At 43.0% G+C, this 23278-nt stretch overlaps 1 protein-coding gene and 1 pseudogene across 8 annotated transcripts in view; both read right to left on the bottom strand.

The window, feature by feature from the left end:
* Positions 1-23278, bottom strand: part of CNOT10 (CCR4-NOT transcription complex subunit 10) — a 92155-nt gene that overhangs the window by 9125 nt on the left and 59752 nt on the right. For all 8 annotated transcript variants that reach the window (XM_033212905.1, XM_033212902.1, XM_033212906.1 and 5 more), the window contains 4 exons: positions 7736-7849; positions 2984-3114; positions 1035-1070; positions 717-844 (listed from right to left, as the gene is read on the bottom strand). In XM_033212905.1, the coding sequence (XP_033068796.1) occupies positions 717-844; positions 1035-1070; positions 2984-3114; positions 7736-7849 (409 nt within the window). The remainder of the gene's footprint in view (positions 1-716; positions 845-1034; positions 1071-2983; positions 3115-7735; positions 7850-23278) is intronic.
* LOC117084309 lies at positions 12965-14735 on the bottom strand (annotated as a pseudogene).

Below are 23278 nucleotides of genomic sequence, written 5' to 3'. Positions count from 1 at the left end.
GGGACTACAGACGTGTGTCACCAACCCGGCTAATTTTTGTTTTTTTTTTTTTGTTTGTTTTTGTTTTTTGAGACAGAGTCTCACTCTGTCACCCAGGCTGGAGTGCAGTGGCCAGATCTCAGCTCACTGCAAGCTCCGCCTCCCGGGTTTACACCATTCTCCTGCCTCAGCCTCCCGAGTAGCTGGGACTACAGGCGCCCGCCACCTCGCCCGGCTAGTTTTTTGTGTTTTTTAGTAGAGATGGGGTTTCACCGTGTTAGCCAGGATGGTCTCGATCTCCTGACCTAGTGATCCGCCCGCCTCGGCCTCCCAAAGTGCTGGGATTACAGGCTTGAGCCACCGCGCCCGGCCCTAATTTTTGTATTTTTAGTAGAGATGGGGTTTCACCATATTGGCCAGGCTGGTCTCAAACTTCTGACCTCATGATTTGCCTACCTCGGCCTCCGAAAGTGCTGGGAGGCATGAGCCACCGTGCCCGGCAAAAAAAAAAAAAAAAAAAAGTAAAATTATCAAGAAAAACTCTTCATTAAGTGTCTAGGTTAATTTACAATGCTGATCAGTTGTTTACATTGCAAGAATATTTTTAAATCTGGGAAAGTGATATTCCAATGTTTAACAAACTGACCAGATGCCTCAAACAAAATAAAAAAAAAATATAAACCTCAAACTTGTGTTGGCTGCTTTACAAGGTTCAGTTCCTCCCAGTCGGGACTCACCTGGTGGAGACACTTTCGGGCTTTGTCATATTCACTCCTCAGGCAGTAAGCGCTGCCAAGGTTGAACAGCATCACAGTCCTGGCAGAGTTGACGGAACTGGGGTAGCACTGAGGGGCCCGCTTCCCAGCTGGGGAAAAAGAGTGTAGACACCGGTGAAGAGGCTGTGCAAACAACAAGGGAGCAACCCCACCTATTGCCTTGAGGAGCCACTCAGCACAGCAGTACTCCTTAGGCAGAAAAACGAACACAGAAGATTTAGAGTCTAATTTTTGGAATGCAGGCCAGGCTACTTAAGTATCACAAAACTTCTTACTTACAGGATTCCATTGCTTCATTTTCACCTTTGTCTGATCCTACAAAAACATGAAAATAAATCTGAGGGGCAGAACAACAGAGTATATTTTCTTTTTTTTTTCCTCAGGCTCAGAAGGCAGAGGGCATATTTTCTTTCCTTTTTTTTTTTTTTTTGAGACGCAGCCTTGCTGTTGCCCAGGCTGGAGTGCGGTGGCGTGATATCGGCTCACTGCAACCTCCACCTCCTGGGTTCAAGCGATTCTCCTGCCTCAGCTTCCTGAATAGCTAGGATTACAGGCATGCGCCACCACGCCTGGCTAATTTTTGTATTTTTAGTGGAGACAGGGTTTCACCATGTTGGTCAGGCTGGTTTGTTCTTGTTTTTTTTTGGAGATGCAGTTTTGCTCCTGTTGCCGCCCAGGCCGGAGTGCAATGGTGCGACTCACTGCAACCTCTGTCTCTTGAGTTCAAATGATTCTCTGGCCTCAGCCTCCTGAGTAGCTGGGATTACAGGGGCATACCACCATGCCTGGCTAATTTTGTATTTTTTTTTTTTTTTTTTTTTGAGACGGAGTCTGTCTCTGTCACCCAGGCTGGAGTGCGGTGGCCGGATCTCAGCTCACTGCAAGCTCCGCCTCCCGGGTTTACGCCATTCTCCTGCCTCTGCCTCCCAAGTAGCTGGGACTACAGGCGCCCGCCTCGTCGCCCGGCTAGTTTTTTGTATTCTTTAGTAGAGACGGGGTTTCACCGTATTAGCCAGGGTGGTCTCGATCTCCTGACCTTGTGATCCGCCCGTCTCGGCCTCCCAAAGTGCTGGGATTACAGGCTTGAGCCACTGCGCCCGGCCTAATTTTGTATTTTTAACAGAGACAGGGTTTCACCATGTTGGTCAGGCTGGTCTTGAACTCCTGACCTCAGGTGATCCACCCACCATGGCCTCCCAAAGTGCTGGGATTAGAGGCGTAAGCCACTGTGCCCAGCCAAGAGCATATTTTCTAAAAACCTAACTTTCTTTATGAAATGGAAATTTAATATAAAGCAATTTATTTACTTTTCATGTAGTGGAGATTCCATTAAAAGATGTAAGAATGCTACACCCCACTACCATCTCAAACCTGAGCACTAATCTTGAGTAAAGTGAATGTTGCACAGCTTAAATTATTTACTTTTTTTTTTTTTTTCCCAGACGGATTGTCACTCTGTCACCCAGGCTGGAGTGCAGTGGTGTGATCTTGGCTCACTGCAACCTCCACCTCCTGAGTTCAAGCAATTCTCCTGTCTCAGCCTCCTGAGTAGCTGGGATTACACGCACGCGTCACCACGTCCCAGTAATTTTGTATTTTTGGTAGAGACGGGGTTTCATTATGTTGGCCAGGCTGGTCCTGAACTCCTGACCTCAGGAGATCCCGCTCAACTCGGCCTCCCAAAGTGTTGGGATTAGAGGCGTGAGCCACCACACCTGGCAATTATTAAAAAATTTGGCAATGATTTAAAACAAACTTTTCTTTCTTTCCTTATTTTTAAAATAGAGACAGGGTCTCACTAGGTTGCCCAGGCTGGTCTCAAACTCCTGGGCTCAAGTGATCCTCCTGCTACAGCCTCCCGAAGTGCTGGGATTACAGGTGTGAGCCACTGCGCCCGGCCTGAAACTGACTCTTGAATGCAGTATTTTTACACCCCTATGGATTTTAGAATCACTCCAAAGGAAAACAAATAAACAGTATCAGAACCACATTAACCATTCTAACAGTACCAGCCTTTCAAAAGTGAGAATTTAGACAATGTGGCCATTAACTCTCAGGTCTACTTAGCAAACAACTGCTACAAACTAAGTACAGACAAAAATGTGGAAAGCCGACCTAAAACTATTCTCCTCATTACCACCATGCCCTGAAATTTCCACACATCCTGAATTATGACAGGAAGGAAATGGAAACAGTGACCAGTTCCGATCAAAGGTGTCCTCATTAACCTTGGTCCTGCTCATTTGAAGAGATCCCTAAGGAGACATCGGTGACATTCTCCGGGTTCAAGTGAGTAATGGCATCAGATATTCTGTCGAGAGAGATGAGGGCTTCTGCAGCATATAAATGTCCCAAAAACCTAAAATGAAAAAACAGATTCCAAACTGAAAAGTATAACATTACAAAAATACCCAATGTAAAATAATGCTGGGTATATTATGTTATTATACATTGGATATATGTCTCAAATTTCATGTTTTTAAATTGAAATCTAAATTTATTTAGGTAAAACGAATCAACTGGCTGGGTATAGTGGCTCATGTCTTTAATCTCAACACTTCAAGAGGCCTAGATGGGTGGACTGCTTGAGCCCAGGAGTTTGAGAACAGCGTGGGCAACATGGCAAAACCCTGTCTCTACAAAAAAAATACAAAAACTAGCTGGGCGTGGTGCCATACGCCTGTAGTCTCAGCTACTCAGGAGGCTGAAATGGGAGAATCACTTAAGCCTGGGAGACTGAGGCTGCAGTGAGCGGTGATTATGCCACTGTACCTCAGCCTGAATGACAGAGTGAAACGCCGTCTCAAAAATAAATAAATAAATAAATAAAAATAAAGAGTTATAGGCCGGGCGCGGTGGCTCAAGCCTGTAATCCCAGCACTTTGGGAGGCTGAGACAGGCGGATCACGAGGTCAGGAGATCGAGACCATCCTGGCTAACCCGGTGAAACCCCGTCTCTACTAAAAAATACAAAAAACTAGCCGGGCGAGGTGGCGGGCACCTGCAGTCCCAGCTACTCGGGAGGCTGAGGCAGGAGAATGGCATAAACCCGGGAGGCAGAGCTTGCAGTGAGCTGAGATCCGGCCACTGCACTCCAGCCTGGGCGGCAGAGCGAGACTCCATCTCAAAAAAAAAAAAAAAAAAAAAAAAAAAAAAGAGTTACTCGACGGGTGTAGTGGCTCACGCCAGTAATCCCAGCAATTTGGGAGGCCGAGACGGGCGGATCATGAGATCAGGAGATCGAGACCACCCTGGTTAATATGGTGACACCCCGTCTCTACTAAAAATACAAAAAATTAGCTGGGCGTGGTGGTGGGTGCCTGTAGTCCTAGCTACTAGGGAGGCTGAGGCAGGAGAATGGCGTGAACTCGGGAGGCGGAGCTTGCAGTGAGCCAAGGTCGCGCCACTGCACTCCAGCCTGGGCGACAGAGCGAGACTCTGTATCAGAAAAAAAAACAAAAAAGAGTTACTTAAATTTTATCTCTTTAAAAACATCTTAAGGCTGGGTGTGGTGACTCATGTGTGTAATCCCAGCACTTGGGAGGCAGAGTGTGAGGACTGCTTGAGCCCAGGAGTTCAAGGCTGCAGTAAGCTATGGTTGTGCCACTGTACTCCAGCCTGGGCCACGGAATAATACCCTGTCTCTAAAAAAATATATAAATACTATAACAATTTTCATATTAGCTAAGTAGAACAAAGTATACATATCAATTCAGAAAGTAGTTCGCAATTGACAAATTTATGCTGTTCTATAGAGAGAGATCCAAGAATAGATGCCCGTGTGTAGAGCATGAGAATCAGATTCCTCCAGTCTCTGCTGCTGGAAGAGTCTAAAAGCACCAGAGCGCCAGATCAGATTCTATTTGAAAGGTTTCCTGCTTTCACATCATCTATTTTATCCTCATGAATGCCAGGTCAGATGCACACCCTCCTGGCTTACAACAGCCTACTTCTTCCAGTCTCTTACTTCGAGCCATTTTCCTGATGATCACCTGATGGATTTTTTCAAAATTAAAACAGCCTTAGACATACTTCATCCCTGCTAAAAATCTGTCTCTCTCTCTCTATTTATTTTTCTTTTTGAGATGGAGTCTCTTGCTCTGTTGCCAGGCTAGAGTGCAATGGCACGATCTTGGCTCACTGCAACCTCTGATTCCCTGGTTCAAGGGATTCTCCTATCTCAGCCTCCTGAGTAGCTGGGATTACAGGCACATGCCATCATGCCCGGCTAATTTTTTGTATTTTTAGTAGAGACGGGGTTTCACCATGTTGGCCAGGATGGTATTGATCTCCTGACCTCGTGATCCGTCCACCTCAGGCTCCCAAAGTGCTGGGATTACAGGCGTGAGCCACCACACCCATTTTTTTTTTTTTTTTTTAACTGGGGACCTTCTGATCTGCTCGAAATCTTAATGATTTTCTACATAAGAACAACACAAACTAAACTTTTACAGTTTTAAAGCTCTCCAGGTTTGGCGTGGTGGCTCACACCTGTAATTCCAGCACTTTGGGAGGCCGAGACGGGCAGATCACCTGAGGTCAGGAGTTTGAGACCAGCCTGACCAATATGGAGAAACCCTGTCTCTACTAAAAATACAAAATTAGCTGGGAGTGGTGGTACATGCCTGTAATCCCAGCTACTTGGGAGGATGAGGCAGGAGAATCGCTTGAACCCAGGAGGTGGAAGTTGTGATGAGCCAAGATCACGCCACAGCACTTCAGCCTGGGCAATAAGAGCAAATACAAAAACTAGCCAGGCACGGTGGCTCATGCCTGTGAAACTCCGACTCAAAAAAAGAAAAAAAAAATTTGGCAGGGCATAGTGGCGTGCGCCTGCAATCCCAGCTACACAGGAGGCTGAGGCAGGAGAATCGCTTGAACCGGGGAGGCAGAGGTTGCAGTGAGCTGAGATCATGCCACTGTACTCTAGCCTAGGTGACAGAGTGAAACTCTGTCTCGAAAAAAGAAAAAAAAATTAGCCGGGTGTGGTGGTGGGCTCCTGTAGTCCCAGCTACTCGGGAGGCTGAGGCAGGAGAATCGCCTGAACCCAGATAGTAGAGGTTGCAGTGAGTTGAGATTGCGCCACTGCACTCTAGCGTGGGTCAGAGAGAGAGACTCAGTCACACACACACAAAGTCCAGTTCTCTCATAATGGCCATATACACCACAATCTGAACACCAGCAGGAGCTGCAATTCCCGAAGTTGGTATTTTGAGTTAGGCAATGGTAAGGATGGACGGTACTTTAGAGGCAACCCAAATGCCTTGAATTGAAAATTAGGATCTTCCCCATCTCCAAGCCTGAATATTGGACAAGATTTTCTTGCAGAAGAGCAGGAGCTCCCTTGTATTTGAATTGTGACAAAGTCTCTTATATTGTCGAATGATTTCTTATTACTTTTTTTTTGAGATGGAGTCTCACTCTGTCACCCAGTTTGGAGTACGGTGGTACAATCTTGGCTCACTGCAGCTTCTGCCTCCCAGGCTCAAGCAATTCTCGCGCCTCAGCCTCCTGAGTAACTGGGATTACAGGAGTGCGCCCCCATGCCCGGCTAATTTCTGTATTTTCAGTAGAGATGGGGTTTCACCATATTGGCAAGGCTGGTCTCCAACTCCTGACCTCAAATGATTTGCCGCGTAGGCCTCCCCAAGTGCTGGGATTACGGGTGTGAGCCACGGCGCCTGGCCTTAATTACTTTTTTTTAAAAAAAGCACTAGGTATGTTTGGGGATCACTAAAAAGCAAGAGTAAGTAGTTATATTTTGGCATTTATAGGTATATACCTATACAATGAATGAAAGAACAACTGCTCTAATGTTATACAGAATACTCGTGGCTTTTGATAAAATTTCCAGGATCAGCATCATACAAAAATTTCAAGGGGTATGTAGTTTATTTTTATTTTTTGAGAGGGAGTCTTGCTGTGTCACTCCGCCTGGAGTGCAATGGCGCAACCTTGGCTCACTGCAACGTCCGCCCCCCAGGCTGAAGTCATTCTCCTGTTTCAACTTCCCGAGTAGCTGGAATTATGGACGCCTGCAACCACACCTGGCTAATTTTTATATTTTTAGTAGAGATGGGATTTTACCATGTTGGCTGGGCTGGTCTGGACCACAAATGATCTGCCTCCCTCGGCCTCCCAAAGTGCTGGGATTACAGACATGAGCCACCACATCTGGCCTGTATTTTACTCCATTTTGGTAAAAGAAAAAGATAATGTGCCTTGGAAAATTTTAGAATGACAATGATATTAATGAAGAAGTATTTGGAGCCTCACTAAAACTAGCTCATTTTGGAATGATACAGTAGCTTGGAAAGATATTTTAAAATTCTTATTTGTCTATTTATTTTATTATTATTATTATTTTTGAGACAGAGTCATGCTTTGGAGCTTAGGCTACAGTGCAGTGGTGCGATCTTGGCTCACTGCAACTTCTGCCTCCTGGGTTCAAGCAATTCCCCTGCCTTAGCCTCCTGAGTAGCTGGGACTACAGGCGCCTGCCACTATGCCCAGCTAATTTTTTGTATTTTTAGTAGAGGTGGGGTTTCACCATGTTGGCCAGGCTGGTCTTGAACTCCTGACCTTGTGATTTGCCTGCCTCAGCCTCCCAAAGTGCTGGGATTACAGGCGTGAGCCACTGTACCTGGTCCCTCAAAGTAGATTTATCACACTGACCAAACTCCTTTTTTGTACAAGGTCTTCTCCCTGAGGACTTGACTTATTTGGGGAATTAAAGTGCTGCAGTGAAGCCTAGAAGTGGACACTAGAGTCCGAAGTTTTTGTCTCCTAATGCTCCGTACAGCACAAGTGAAAACATTTTCACTGCCGAGGCATGGCTTAAAAAAAGTTTGTTTAAACAGCTGCTTTCCTTACAAATATATATTCCACTGGAAGAATAAAAAGAAGCAACATAAACCACAAACCAAGGAGAAACCTCCAAACAAAAGAAACCAGGGACACATAGGGCAAGTCACACTTACTTAAGAGATCCTGACAGCTTGGGCTGCTGAAGAAGTTTATCTGCATGATTCAAAGCCATAAGGTTATCACCCAAAGCCAGAGCCACATAGGCACTGCAAGCAAGTATGGAGCACCTACAACACAAAAGGGAAGGGGCCGAAAATCTCATTTTAAAAATTGATAATGGTTATATTTTCTAAATAGGAAAAAAATGCCCTTTAACTGTGACAATCTGGAAACCAGGAAAGAGGAGAGGAAGCCACGGTACTAATGGTAAGAATTAGATTGATGTATAAAACAATTCTGAAGCATGGTTTGGCTATTTACATAAGTCATCTTCAGCTTTCATCCAATTGACCCACATCACCAACAAAATAACCAAATGGATTACAATACATAGCCTGTATGCATGCATGCATGTATGTATGTATGTGTGTGTATACATATTATATAGAGAGAGCCTAATGAGAACCTACTTCCACAGAAGTTTGCTTTTAATAACCTAGGAATAAAGCTATAGAATCAGATCTTATTCTTTCTATATATATTTGTGATATGCTAAGAAATAATTAACTTACTAAAGCATTCATTTACTCTAAATATTCTTTTCTCAACCAATTAAGTCTACAGTTCTTGCTAAACAACAGTATCAAGAGTAACTAAAAAACTGTATTCACACAGTTACTATTTTTCTAAATGAATACTGAAGGAAAAAAACAGGTTAAACAAACATATGTGAAGACAACATTTAAGTTACATTGATTTTGCTAAGTTGGATTGGAAATCTAAGTTTCTATAATGTTTGGTTTTCTACTTAACAGACAGCTCATTTAAAACAAGTCTGGTTAAAGACTTAACACTAATAGATCACTTGAATGTTAAACAACTGCTCCGCAAAGCAATCTTAAAATAAACGCTTGTCAAATAGAAATGAAGTCTGAATGGCGAACCACAAAAGACCTGACTCAGATACAGGGTTTTGAGTTATGTTTACAAATTACAATACACATATGTATCATTAAGTGCATTCAGGTTGTAATTTTAGTCTAAGGAAGAATGTAATCAGCATATCACCACAGAGTTTTAAAATGCTCTAAAATCCTCTGACTAGAAATGGCTCTTCCTATAAAAAGCACAGCTGGGCAAATTCAAAAGTATTCTGTTTCCTCTTCACTTGCTAACTTTCGGTTCCTAGAATCTTAGAAAACTATCCTAGAATTTGGTTCCCAGAATCTTAGAAAGGCAGCCCCTCAACTCTTAATGACACAGAAAAGTAGACTGGTCCTGAAGAAGCATAAGGAAATTGAGGTTTATGCCTTATACTACCATGGGAGGGCTGAAAGACTGTCTAGTGTGGTTCCTTAACTGATGCGGAAACTGAGACTCAAAGTGGTTAAACATAGTCTTTAACTTAGTGTGTGATTAGTTAGGACTAACATTTGACATGGTAGACTCCCAATCCGCTATTCTTCCCATCCAATCACATTGCTTCTTTATTAACTCACAAGACCACTTACAAAAAACACAACAGAAAAGATTCTTGTACATTGTAATTTTTCTAAGTTCTAGGCATACACAATACAGGTATTCTAACTTGTCTTTTTAAACAGAAAGAAAAGTTTAATCCAAACACAAAGTTTATATTTTGTCCCTGAGTACACAATTTTAAATCTGAATCTTGTTACAGAGGACAGTAATTTGAGAGCAAGCAAGCAGTGCCACTTCCAAAGGGATTTTCCTGGCAAGCCTACTATCAATATCTCTGGCTCTTCAACAGCTGGCTTTACCACCAAGGCTGTCCCATGGCCAGTCCCTACAATGAACCCTCCCCATGAAGGAAGACTCAGGGACCAGTGGCAGGAGGCTAGTTCTCTCCCACCTTCAGAAGCATGTTAGTAGTTAAGTCTATGTGGCAAGACTGGCGACTTCATTTCTCCTTTTGGCTTATTTGTATTTTTATTTTAAAATGGCAATGACATTCATTCATTCAAGAAGTATACTGAGTAACTACAACATATCAGATATGTACTGCTTATGAACAAAAAAAGACTATTAAAGGTCTGGTCTCCAGAGGCTCAAGACCATTAGTGGCTGGGCACGGTGGCTCACGCCTGTAATCCCAGCACTTTGGGAGGCTGAGGCAGGCAGATCACCTGAGGTCAGGAGTTCAAGACTAGCCTGGCCAACATGGAGAAACCCCCGTCTCTACTAAAAATACAAAATTGGCCGGGTGTGGTGGCACATGCCTGTAATCCCAGCTACCCGGGAGGCTGAGGCAGGAGAATCGCTTGAACCTGGGAGGTGGAGGTTGTGGTGAGCTGAGATCGCACCATTGCGCTCCAGCCTGGGCAACAAGAGTGAAACTCTGTCGCAAAAAAAAAAAAAAAAAAAATTAGTTCAGGGCCCACGTGAATGACAGTCACAAAATTTAATATCCTTTTTTTTTCTTTTTCTTTTGAGACAGAGTCTTGCCCTGTTGCCTGGGCTGGAGTGTAGTGGTGCAATCTTGGCTCACTGCAACCTCTGCCTCCTGGGTTCAAACTATTCTCCCACCTCAGCCTCCCAAATAGCTGGGATTATAGGCTCCTGCCACCACGCCCAGCTAATTTTTTGTATTTTTTAGTAGAAACAGGATTTCACTATGTTGGCCAGCCTGGTCTCAAACTCCTGACCTTGTGATCTGCCCGCCCTGGCCTCCCATCCCAAAGTGTTGGGATTATAGGCGTGAGCCACCACACCCGGCCCAATATCCATTTTCATATGTGACTCTGCCAAAGGTCAGTGTAAAACATAAGCTCCTTAAAAGTAGAAGCACACTTCTGTGCTTTCCTACACAGACTAGAGCAATATCTCACATAGGCAGTAGGTGATTAATAGGTATTTGTTAAAGAAACACAGCTTTCAACATTTTAAATCTGCTTCTCCAGACCCCCACCTTTCCTGTTGGTAGGTCACTTTGCTGATGAAGCCAACTCTTTTCCAGCTCCCACAAACAGGGGACTTTTCCTGCATGATCTAGGTCCTAGACTCTAGGACAAGACCCACTTCAGGCAGGCTTGCTGGGAAAGGCCTGCCCTGGCCTCTCCCGACAGTAGGTGGGCTATTACTGCTCCAGCCCACTGTCAAACCCACTTTGGGTCCAGAAATCAGTCATGTAAGATTTGCAGCAGGATTCTGTTTCCTAGGAAGCCCAAACTATAATTACGTACAATATAAAAATCTGCTTTCTTTAACTTCTAAATCAAAACAGGGTAAAAGACTCTATAAAAAATAATCATTCAATTAAAAGTTCTCAACTGTGAATATGAAACTTTAGGGCTGACATTGTGATTAAGAGCCATCAGGATTAAGCAAGTTTCGTTGCCCAAAACTCAAACCAACATTTATGTTCCCTTCTCTTGGTGCGTTACAATCCATCCCAACTCACCTCTCATCACTCTCACACTCATCCTCCTTTTCCTCTTAGAAAACAACACCAAACTCTGCACAATTCCTGCAGACTGCTAACGCTAGAAGCACACATGGCTCTACTGAGCCCCCAGAGAATCACTTTACTTTTGATAGTTACTACTTAAAATATTGTCCCCACCCCCACTTCCTCGAGTCACTGTCCAATCCGCTTTAGCAATCACTCAGTGGATCTGACAGTTCATCAGACTGGAAGAACTATACCTCAAGGGAAGAGACACTAGCTTTTCCCCCCTGTGGAGGATCTGACAAAACCCCACTCTCCCCTTCACATGCTGAAGGAACTAGCTCTAGGTCCCCAGAATGCCAACCCTTGGAAAAGAAGATAAAAAAAGAAGAAGAAAAAAAAAAAAGGAAAGGAAAAGAAAGGAGTAAACATTTTCTTCAAGCACCAAGTTACAACAAGCTATGCAAGACTGCGCATTAAAATTTGTCAAGCCATAGATCCTGCAAGTTAAAGAAATCTAAACCAAATATCTGAAATAGTTTAACCCTTATTTAAAAAGGCTAAAATGAGGGTAAATCCAGTCAGTCACTGTTTGTCAAAGAAAAATAAATTTGCAAAGTAGCTTCACAGTAAACATTTGAAAAATTTGCTTACAAAATCCAATAATGATACAAAAAGTTACTCAGGCGTGGTGGCACATGCCTGTAATCCCAGCTACTTGGAAGGCTGAGGCAGAAGAATCACTTAAACTTCGGAGGCGGAGGTTGCAGTGAGCTGAGATCATGCCATTGCACTCCAGCCTGGGAAACAAGAGCGAAACTCTGTCTCCAAAAAAATAAACAAATAAAAATGAAAATAAAAATTTAAAAAAATGTAATTTTTTTTTTTTTTTTGATATGGAGTTTCGTGCTTGTCACCCAGGCTGGAGTGCAATGGCATGATCTCTGCTCACTGCAACCTCCACTTCCCAGGTGCAAGCGATTCTCCTGCCTCAGCCTCCCGAGTAGCTAGGACTACAGGGATGCACCACCACACCCGCCTAATTTTGTTGTTTTAGTAGAGATGGGGTTTCACCACATTAGCCAAGCTGGTTTCGAACTCCTGACCTCAGGTGATCTGCCTGCCTTGGACTCCGAAAGTGCTGGGATTACGGTCGTGAGCCACCATACCCAGCTAATAATGTAATTTCTTTCAACAAACTGAATATGGGAAAGTATATACTAAATATCTATTTTTTTTTTGTAATGGTCCTTGGAGAGCAGGGCTACCCCACAGGCAGTATGCCCAGAGTAGCTGAGATTTTTAAATTTCAAAAGAGGCCAGGCATGGTGGCTCATGCCTGTAATCCCAGAACTAAGGGAGGCTGAGGCAGGCCGATCACCTGAGATTAGGAGTTCGAGACCAGCCTGGCTAGCACGGTGAAATCCCGTCACTACTAAAAATACAAAAATTAGCTGGGCGTGGTGGTGTATGCCTGTAGTCCCAGTTACTCAGGAGGCCAAGTCAGGAGAATTGCTTGAACCTAGGAGGCAGAGGTTGCAGTGAGAGGAGATCATGCCATTGCACTCCAACCTGGAAAACACAGCAAGACTCTGTCTCGAAAAAAAAAGTAAAATAAAATTTCTAAAGAAAAAAATTCATGCCAATTTGTCTACAATAATCCAAAAATGTTAAACTTGCCAACCTTCAACTTTTTTTTTTTTTTTTTTTTTGAGATAGAGTTTTTTGCTCTTGTTGCTCAGGCTGGAGTGCCATAGCATGATCTTCGCTCACTGCAACCTCTGCCTCCCGGGTTCAAGCAATTCTCCTGCCTTGGCCTTCCAAGTAGCTGAGATTACAGGCCCATGCCTGGCTAATTTTTGTGTGTGTTTTTTTTTTTTTTGTGAGAGCAAATTAATTTATTTAGCACTTTTTCCATTCCTTATCATCAGGAGGATTGATTTCAACTTTCTTTTTACCTACATCAGACCAGTTGGCACTCAAAACTATACCACCAGATTCCATAAAGGATTTGTTCATGGCACGTTTCATTTCATCAGAACCATCTGAATAGATCTGCTGAAATAACGTTTAAAGCTGCATTTCCCTCCAACTTTTCATTCTTTTCTTCTTCTTTGATTTCACCCACTAATTTATCCCAGTTGCTTGTATAAGGAGATGATGATGGATATAGATGGGTCCTTTACACCTGCTATGAATCGTTTTGGCGTAGGCACATCTCCTTGCCCCCTCTAGCTTTTCCCATCTCACAGCCTCTGGCTTTTTCAGTTTAATTTCAATCTTTGTTGAAACTACTTTCAATGTGCTCTGTTCTGGTATTATAGGATGAAGTTCCAGTTTCAAATTGTAATCCTCCCCAGAAGGAAGTTTAACCAAAGCAGATCACTCTTTTTCTGAAAAGTCCACATTTACATCATTCTTCTGAACATTCTTGATCATAAGGGTAATGACTACTTGAGATTGATACCAGTCACATTTGATTTTTGACTGATGCGTCCACACCTCAGATTCTGAACCATTCTGAGCTTCTTGACATCTTTTAATCCAGACACTGAAATTAGCATCTGTACTATCTAATTTTTGTCCTTCTGTAAAAATTTCTAGGGCAGCAGCATAGTTTTTTTCATAATATTCACATATTCCTTTTCTCAACATAGCAGTGGAATTATTTGGATTGAGTTCGACAGACTTCTTTGCATCAGCAACAGCAACACAGTAATTCCCAAGAAGAATGTGACAATAAGCTCTTTGACACGAATATTGTGCATCATCTGGTTTCTGTTCCAAAGCCTTAGTCAGCTCCTCTAACGCCGCTTGGGGGTCCTCGTCTATTACAGCATCCAAGCAGCTTTGGAAAAACCTCTGGGATGTTGCAGGTCCTGCTGCAGCTGCTGCCATCTCTCACAGTCACTGCTGCTGCCGCCGGAGCTGCTACTATCGCGGTTACCACCTCCACCCCTGCCCAAGGGTGAAACTTCTCAATTTTTGTATTTTTAGTAGAGAAGGGGTTTCTCCATGTTGGTTAGGCTGGTCTTGAACTCCCGACCTCAGGTGATCTGCCTGCCTTGGCCTCCCAAAGTGCTGGGATTACAGGGGTGAGCCATTGCACCCGGCCAACTTTCAACTCTTAACAGAAGTTTAGATGTTCAATTAGTTTTTAATTTTGTCTTCTGTAAACATTTTGCTAATAACAGTTCTGTGCAAAAAGAATCTTACTGACAAACATAGTTGACATAGTCCAAATCCAACACAAATAGAAGTCTAACACAAAAAAGCTAAAAAAGTTTTATCTTTATCAAATCTAGCATCCCAAAGAACCCAGTCTTATCCTGGGCAGCAAATCAAATATAAACTCCCAGAGACTTAGCATTTTACACATGGACAGGACCTTAAGATCACCTAATCCAATTGCTTTATTTGACAGAAAAGGAAAAGGCGGCCCACAGGGGCTGAATGATTTATCCACATCAGTAGCCCTGTGTGGTTTCCACAGAATGGCTGACCACTAAATAATTTTTTTTTTTTGAGACGTAGTTTCACTCTTGTTGTCCAGACTAGAGTACAATAGTGTGATCTTGGCTCACTACAATCTCCGCCTCCTAGGTTCAAGCAATTCTCCTGCCTTGGCCTTTTCTACTAGTTGGGATTACAGGCATGCACCACCACTCCCGGCTAATTTTGTATTTTTAGTATAGATGGGGTTTCTCCATGTTGACCAGGCTGGTCTCAAACTCCCAACCTCAGGTGATCCACCTGCCTCGGCCTCCCAAAGTGCTGGGATTACAGTGAGCCATCCCGCCTGGCCTGAAGAATTATTTTAACCCTGGTGTGTGATCAATCTGATCACCAGTTCATCTAAATGAGATCCTTGGAGGCAGATGTGAATCATGCCACCGTGAACACGAATTGCTGATGGTGTGAAGGAAATGTCACACAGGCAGGCTCCTTCTATGGTAGAGTCTGTTAGATGAACAAGTTTCAGGAGGACCACACTCAGTCATAAGACTGAAATGGAGCTGGATCTCTAGCAAAAGCAATATAAGATTCAAAAGATTATTAGCCATAATCCTCTTTTAGGTATGTCTTATGGGCTACAATATCACCAACAGGCTAACAACAGAAGAAATATGGTTTCTTAAGCACACTAAAACTGTCTATAATATTTATGTTATCAACCATTTGTTTGATTCATCTTCTTTTATAAACACTGGACCACAGGAGGTACCTTTTAATTGAATGGAAAATAATTCACTAAGTGTCACATTAGAGTCTGAAAGAACCAATTAAGCTTTATAATTTACACTTGTGGAATAACTTAACTGGGCTTAATTAAATTTGCTCCAAGCATTTCCTTTTATCCCTTTTGTGGCCTACCATTTTAGAAATGACCAATTCAATTAAAATTTCATTTTCAGGCCAGGTGCTGTTGCTCACGCTTATAATCTCAGCACATTGGGAGGCTGACGTGGGACAACTGCTCAAGCTCAGCAGTTTGACACCAGCCTGGGTGATACAGTGAGACTTTGTCTCTACAAAAAAAAATTTAAAAATAAGCGTAACATGGTGGTGCACACCTGTAGTACCAGCTACTTGGGAGGCTGAGGTGGGAGGACTGCTTGAACCTGGGAGGTAGAAGCTGCAGTAAGCCAAGACTGCACTCTAGCCTGGGCGACAGAGCAAGACACTGTCTCCAAAAAAAAAAACAAAATTCATTTAAATTTTGTATACTTTGATTTTAATTTCTTGTACAGACATTTCCCATGTTGGCTCCAACATTATTTCCTACCTTTTTCAGTTCTGCTACACTCTTTTCCAGACTCTTGAACAGCCTCCATTAAGTTCAGCTAATATCACAATCTCACAATGAATAACAAAGACGTTCTATAATATGCAACATGTTAAAAGTCAGTTCATACCCATGACAGTTATTAAGCCACTATGCAACAATGAAATATTGTTACATGACTAAACCTATGAAATTACTTCTTTATTCTTTTTTGTTTCTTTTTGAGATGGAGTGTTGCTCTGTCGCTCAGGGTGGAGTGCAGTGGTGGGATCTTGGCTCACTGCAACTTCTGGCTCCAGGGTTCAAGCGATTCTCCTGTCTTACCCTCCTGAGTAGCTGAGACTACAGGCACACACCACCGCACACAGCTAATTTTTGTATTTTTTTTTTTTTTTTGAGACGGAGTTTTGCTCTTGTTGCCCAGGCTGGAGTGCAGTGGCACGATCTTGGCTCACCGCAACCTCCACGTCCCAGGTTCAAGCGAATCTCCTGCCTCAGCCTCCCTAGTAGCTGGGATTACAGGCATGTGCCACCATGCCTGGCTAATTTTGTATTTTTAGTAGAGACAGGGTTTCTCCACGTTGGTCAGGCTGGTCTCGAACTCTCGACCTCAGGTGATCCGCCTGCCTCGGCCTCCCAAAGTGCTGGGATTACAGGCATGAGCCACCATGCCTGGCTAATTTTTGTATTTTTAGTAGAGACAGGGTTTCACCATATTGGTCAGATTGGTCTCGAACTCCTGACCTCAGGTGATCCACCTGCCTTGGCCTCCCACAGTGCTGGGATTACAGGCATGAGTCACTGTGCCCAGCCCTTTACTTTTTTGACACAGTGTCTAGCTCTGTCATCCAGGCTGGTGTGATCTCGGCTCACTGCAGTCTCTAACTTCTGGGCCCAGGTGATCCTCCCACCTCAGTCTCCCAAGTAGCTAGGACTACAGGCGTGCGCCATTATGCCCAGACTAAATTTTTTGTAGAGACAAGGTCTCACTATGTTAGCCAGGCTGGTCTTCAACTCCTGGACTCAAGGGATCCTCCCACTTCAGCCTCTCAAAGTGCTGGAATCACAAGCATGAGTCACCACACCCAGCTATTTCCTTTCTTCCTCCCTCCCTTCCATCCTTCATTTTATTTCCATACGTATTTGGGGGAACAGGCATTTGGTTACACAAATTCTTTAGTGGTGATGTGTGAAATTTTGGTGCACCCATCACCCGATATTTCTCTACTATTAATAAGATCCTAGTATGCCAAAAAAATGAAGTTGAACCTTATCTCTCCTCATCTATAAAAAAATCTTTTATTATTATTATTATTATTATTATTGAGATGGCGTATCACTCTGCCTGCCTGGACCTCCCAAAGCGTCGGGATTACAGACATGAGCCACTGTGCCCGACCTCATTGGTTCTTCCTTATAGCTGACTAGTATTCCAAAATACAAGTGTAATACAACTTAGTTATCCATTCTTCTACTGATGAATACCTGGGCTATGTCTAGGTTTTGTCTACCAGGAGTAAAGCTGCTATAAAATTCTTTTGTGGGCAAGTTTCTGTTTCTCTTTGATAAACATCTAGGAACGGAATCACCTTAAAATTTCAAAGTCATAGCATTTATTTAATTCCAGGGCACAGAATGTCTGTGTAAGTGTGTTATCTCCTTAACTGAATAAAACTTATGGCTTCATACAGCACTCAGTGGTTCAGAAACTGAAGCAAATTTCTAAAAGTGTCATTATATATACAGCTGGTGCTTGGAATCCACAGGTTCCAAATCTGTAGATTCAACCAACTATAAATAGAAAATATTCTAAAATATAAAAATAAAAAATAACACTACAACAATTTTTTAAAAATTAAAAACCAACATAGTATGACAACTGTTTATACAGCATATACAGTGCACTAGGTATTATAAGTACCCTAAAGATGACTTAAAGTATATGAGAGAAGGCTGGGTGCAGTGGCTCACGACTGTAATCCCAGCACTTTGGGAGGCCAAGATGGGCAGATCACTTGAGGCCAGGAGTTCAATACCAGCCTGGTCAACATGGTGAAATCCTGTCTCTACTAATAATACAAAAATTAGCCAGGCATGGTGGCACATGCCCGTAATCCCAGCTACTTGGAAGGCTGAAGCAGGAGAATCACTGGAACCCAGGAGGTGGAGGTTGCAGTGAGCCAAGATTGAGCCACTGCACTCCATCCTGCGCGACAAGAGCGAAATTATGTCTCAAAAAAATGAAATAAAATAAGTAAAGTATATGAGAGGATGTGCATAGGTTATGTGCAATTACTATACCATTTTATATAAGAAATTTTATATCTGAGGACTGTGGTATCTCTGTCGGGGGCCCTGGAACCAATCCCTCAAGGATACCAAAGGATGACTATGTAACTTTCTTCATCCATTATATCTCTGAGTTCATCCAAATCTTACCATTAAACTAGTTAGTTGATTTCTGAGACATTTTCCTAATTTGGGGCCACATTTTTATTTCAATTGTGAGAATATTTTTCTGAAAACTACCTTGATTTAATATAGACTCTCACAACTTCTTTAATTATTATCTGCCTTCTAAAACCATACTTGGTAACTTGGTTAGAATGAAAGTTTTTGGACTTAATTTATGTACAAATGAAAATAAAAAAACAAAAATACTCAAGGGGCTATGAACCCATATCATAAAAAGTGGCCACTGGAAAAGTCATGCTAATTTACTGCATATCAGTTATGGTGGAAACAGAAAATGGGGCTTTGCATTGGTGTCTTGGGTATTATTGAGCCCAAGGGGTCAAATATAATGGTCCATAAAAGCTAAACTATACACTAGTCACATTTTCAATAACCTAAGAGTTCAGGTCAGAAAGAGATGAAATCTCGAAGAATTCCACAATCTTAAAACACAGTGCTCAGGCTCCTTACGTAGAAGACAACTGGCTCCTGCCACAGAATTGCCTTTAACACACCCAACTGCATTGTGAGCTTTATGGCTTTGAAAATTATGACACAATTCTTTTACAACTCCTCCCCTTCACCATTTGTGTCCACATTACCATTGCTACTGTCTGGCATAGCAGTCCTTTTTATAAATCTACCCTAAGGCTCCTTCCATCTTGTACTGTTTCCTTTCTCCCTCCCATCTGCTCCAGAAGAAAAATATATATATATACTACAGAATCCACCCTTGCCTCACTTTATCATGACGGCATTCCCTATGGAAGCCCTTTGCTCCTTTTCACACACACACAAAAAAACAGAAGTGATATTATTTTCTTTGTTTATTCTATTTTTTTTTTTTTTTAGTGATATTATTTTCTCTGAAAATCATCAATCCTCCCATGACATATGCAAAGCAAACAGCTGTACCCATGAAAGGTACAAAACTCTTCGAGAGTAATCCCACCCTGTATACACACTTCTCTTTAATGACATTCTCAGAAGGTAAAGTTAAATTACACAACTCTGCAGATGTTTTACCATTATAAGACAATATACTACTTTTTGTGTGTGTGTGAGAGACAGAGTCTCAGTCTGTCCCCCAGGCTGGCGTAGAGTGGCATGATCTCGGCTCACTGCAACCTCTGCCTTCTGGGTTCAAGCAGTTCTCCTGCCTCAGCCTCCTGAGTAGCTGAGACTGCAGGTGTGCGCCACCATGCCCAGCTAATTTTTTTTGTATTTTTAGTAGAGACAGGGTTTTGCCATGTTGGCCAGGCTGGTCTTGAACTCTTGACCTCAGGCGATTTGCCCGCCTTGGCCTCCCAAAGTGCTGGGATTACAGGCGTGAGCTACCGCACCTGGCAGAAACAATATACTTCTTAAATTGCACACATAAATAAAGCAATCCTAAAATTAGTACTCATTAAGCCGGGTGGGCGGCTCATACCTATAATGCCAGCATTTTGGGAAGCTGAGGCGGATGGATCTCCTGAGGTCAGGAGTTTGAGACTAGCCTGACTGACATGGTGAAACCCCATCTCTATTAAAAATATAAAAAAATTAGCCCGGCGTGGTGGTGCATGCCTGTAATTCCAGCTACTTGGGAGGCTGAGGCAAGAAAACTGCTTGCACTTGGGAGGCGGAGGTTGCAGTGAGCCAAGATACGCCATTGCACTCCAGCCTGGGGTACAAGGGCAAAAATCCGTCTCAAAAAAAAAAAAAAAAAAAAAGATTAGTATTCATTCAAGTAAACCTGTAAAAATTAAATCAAGTTTAAAAAACTGTTTCAAATGTCTTCTTCATTAAGGATTCCCTTTAAATGTGTATCACCATACTTACTGCAGCATTATTTGTAACAGCAAAAACTGAAAACATTATAAACAGCTCAATAAAAAACAATGTTGGACAAATTAGATCATATCCACAAAATGCAACTCTAGGCACCCATGAGAAAGAGTGAAACAAAGGTTTATGCTGATATGGGAACAAAGTAAGGTACAGAGCAGTGTGCAGACTACAAAATTACTGGTAAAGGCCAGATGTGGTGGCTCACGCCTATAATCCCAGCACTATGGGAGGCTGAGGTGGGCAGATCACTTGAGCTCAGGAGTTTGAGACCAGCCAGACCAACATGATGACACCCTGTCTCTACCAAAAATATAAAAATTAGCCGGGTGTGGTGGCACATGCCTGTAATCTCAGCTACTCAGGAGGCTGAGGCATGAGAGTCGCTTGCACCTGGGAGGCGGAGGTTGCAGTAAGCTGAGATCCTGCCATTGCACTCCAGCCTGGGCAGTACAGCAAGACTCAGACTCAGAACAGCAACAACAATGACAACACACCAAAACAAAACAAAAAGCTATACCACATAAAAAGAAGTTCATTAGAGAAATGCAAATAAAAATCACAATGAGATAGCACTACACATCTTATTTCCTTATCAGAATGAGTAAAGTAAAAAGTGCCTACAAGAGGCCGGGTGCGGTGGCTCATGCCTGTAATCCCAGCACTTTGGGAGGCCAGGGCGGGTGGATTGCGAGGTCAAGAGACCATCCTGGCCAACATGATGAAACTCCGTCTCTACTAAAAATACAAAAATTAGTTGGGCGTGGTGGTGCACATCTGTAGTCCTAGCTACTTGGGAAGCTGAGGCAGGAGAACTGCTTGAACCCAGGAGGCGGAGGCTGCAGTGAGCCAAGATCACACTATTGTACTCCAGCCTGGCGAAAAAAAAAAAAAGTACCTACAACACACACAAATATCAAAACAAGTATGTGATGAAAAAATAATTTTTTTAAAAAAGAAAATATGAAATATTATGGTAAAGAACCTGGATTACTTATACATCCCTGGTGGAAATGTAAAATGGCACAGTCACTCTGTTAAAAGAGTCTGGCAGTTTTGTTTTTCTTTCTTTCTTTTTCTTTTTTTTTTTTGAGACAGAGTCTTGCTCTGTTGCCCAGGCTGGAGTGCAGTGGCGCGATTTCAGCTCACCACAACCCTTGCCTCCAGGGTTCAAACAGTTCTCCTGCCTCAGCCTCTGGAGTAGCTGGGACTACAGGTGCACGCCACCATGCCCGGCTAATTTTTGTATTTTTAGTAGAGACGGGATTTCACTATGTTGGCCAGGCTGGTCTCGATCTCCTGACCTCGTGATCTGTTCACCTCGGCCTCCCAAAGTGCTGGGATTACAGGCGTGAACCATCACGCCTGGCCACAAAATGTTTTAAAATTTTTAAGAAATTGAATGTAATGAAAATATTGTAAAACAAACAAAAAAGTTCTGTATCTTGACTGTATCGATGTCAATATCCTGACTGTGATATTGCACTAAAGTTCTTTTTTTGTTTTGAGACGGAGTCTGTCGCCTATGCTGGAGTGCAGTGGCACAATCTTGGCTCACTCTAACCTCCCTCCGCCTCCCCAGTTGAAGCAATTCTCCTCCTTCAGCCTCCCGAGTAGCTGGGACTATAGGCGTGCACCACCACACCTGGCTAATTTTTGTATTTTTAGTAGAGATGGGGTTTCACCATATTGGTCAGGCTGGTCTTGAACTCCTGACCTCATGATCCACCCACCATGGCCTCCCAAAGTGCTGGGATTACAGGCATGAGCCACCACGCCCATCAAGTACTAAAGTTCTGTAAGAAGTTACCTTTGGGGAAACTGGGTAAAGGGTAGATTAGGTCTCTATATTATAATTTTTATTTTTAGAGACAGAGCCTCGATCTGTCATCCATGCTGGAGTTTGGTGGTATAATCACAGCTTACTGCAGTCATGACCTCCAGGGCTTAAAGTGATCCTCCTACCTCAGCCTCCCAGCTACCTGGAACCACAGGCAAGCAACATCACGCCCAGATACTTTTCTTTTTTCCTTTCTTTTTTGAGATGGAGTTTCACTCTTGTTGCCCAGGCTGGAGTGCAATGGCGTGGTCTTGGCTCACTGCAACCTCCTCCCTCAGCCTCCAGGTAGCTAGAATTACAGGCACCTGCCACCACGCCGGTCAACTTTTGTATTTTTAGTAGAGATGGGGTTTCACTGTGTTGGCCAGGCTGGTCTCAAACTCCTGACCTCAGCTGATCCACCTGCCTCGGCATCCCACCAATGTGCTGGAATCACAGGTGTGAACCACCACACTCAGCCTAATTTTTTTGATTTTTTTAGAGACAGAGTCTCACTATGTTGCCCAGGCTTCCGTATTGCCTTTTAGACTATATGTGAATCTACAATAGACTATACGTGAATCTACAATCGTCTCTAAATGAAGTTTAATTTTTAAAAAAAGACACCATGGAGTCAAATAAACAAATAAAACATAACTATTTGTGGAATGAAGTCACAGCAGGCTTGAAGGGAACTGTGTAGAAAAGGACCATCTAAAAATCAGTGACCAGCACAAGAAGCTAAAAAAAGAGCAAAATAAACTCACAGTTAGTGGAAAAATAAAATAAAGAGCAGAAATGAAATAGAAAACAGAAAATGAAGTACAAGTCTACTCTCTGAAAACATCAATCCAATATGTAAATCGCTAGCAGAACTGCTTAGGAAAGAAGAGAAAGTGAGAGATCCCACAAATATCACATATGAAAATTGGCCGGGCGCAGTGGCTCATGCCTATAATCCCAGAACTCTGGGAGGCCGAGGCTGGTGGATCACCTGAGGTCAGGAGTTTGAGACCAGCCTGGCCAACAACATGGTAAAACTCCATCTCTACTAAAAATACAAAAATTTAGGCAGGCGTGCTGGCAGGCACCTGTAATTCCAGCTACTTGGGAAGCCGAGGCAGGAGAATCGCTTGAACCCAGTAGGCAGACGTTGCAGTGAGCCGAGATCACACCACTGCACTCCAGCCTGGGACAAAGAGTGAAACTCAATCTCAAAAAAAAAAAGAAAGAAAGAAAATAGAGGTATAACTGCAGAT

This window comes from Trachypithecus francoisi, unplaced genomic scaffold (genome assembly GCF_009764315.1).
Source record: "Trachypithecus francoisi isolate TF-2019V2 unplaced genomic scaffold, Tfra_2.0 Lachesis_group0, whole genome shotgun sequence".
NCBI lineage: Eukaryota > Metazoa > Chordata > Mammalia > Primates > Cercopithecidae > Trachypithecus > Trachypithecus francoisi.
The sequence above is the reverse complement of the archived record's forward strand: the minus strand, read 5'-3'. Positions and strand labels throughout refer to the sequence as shown.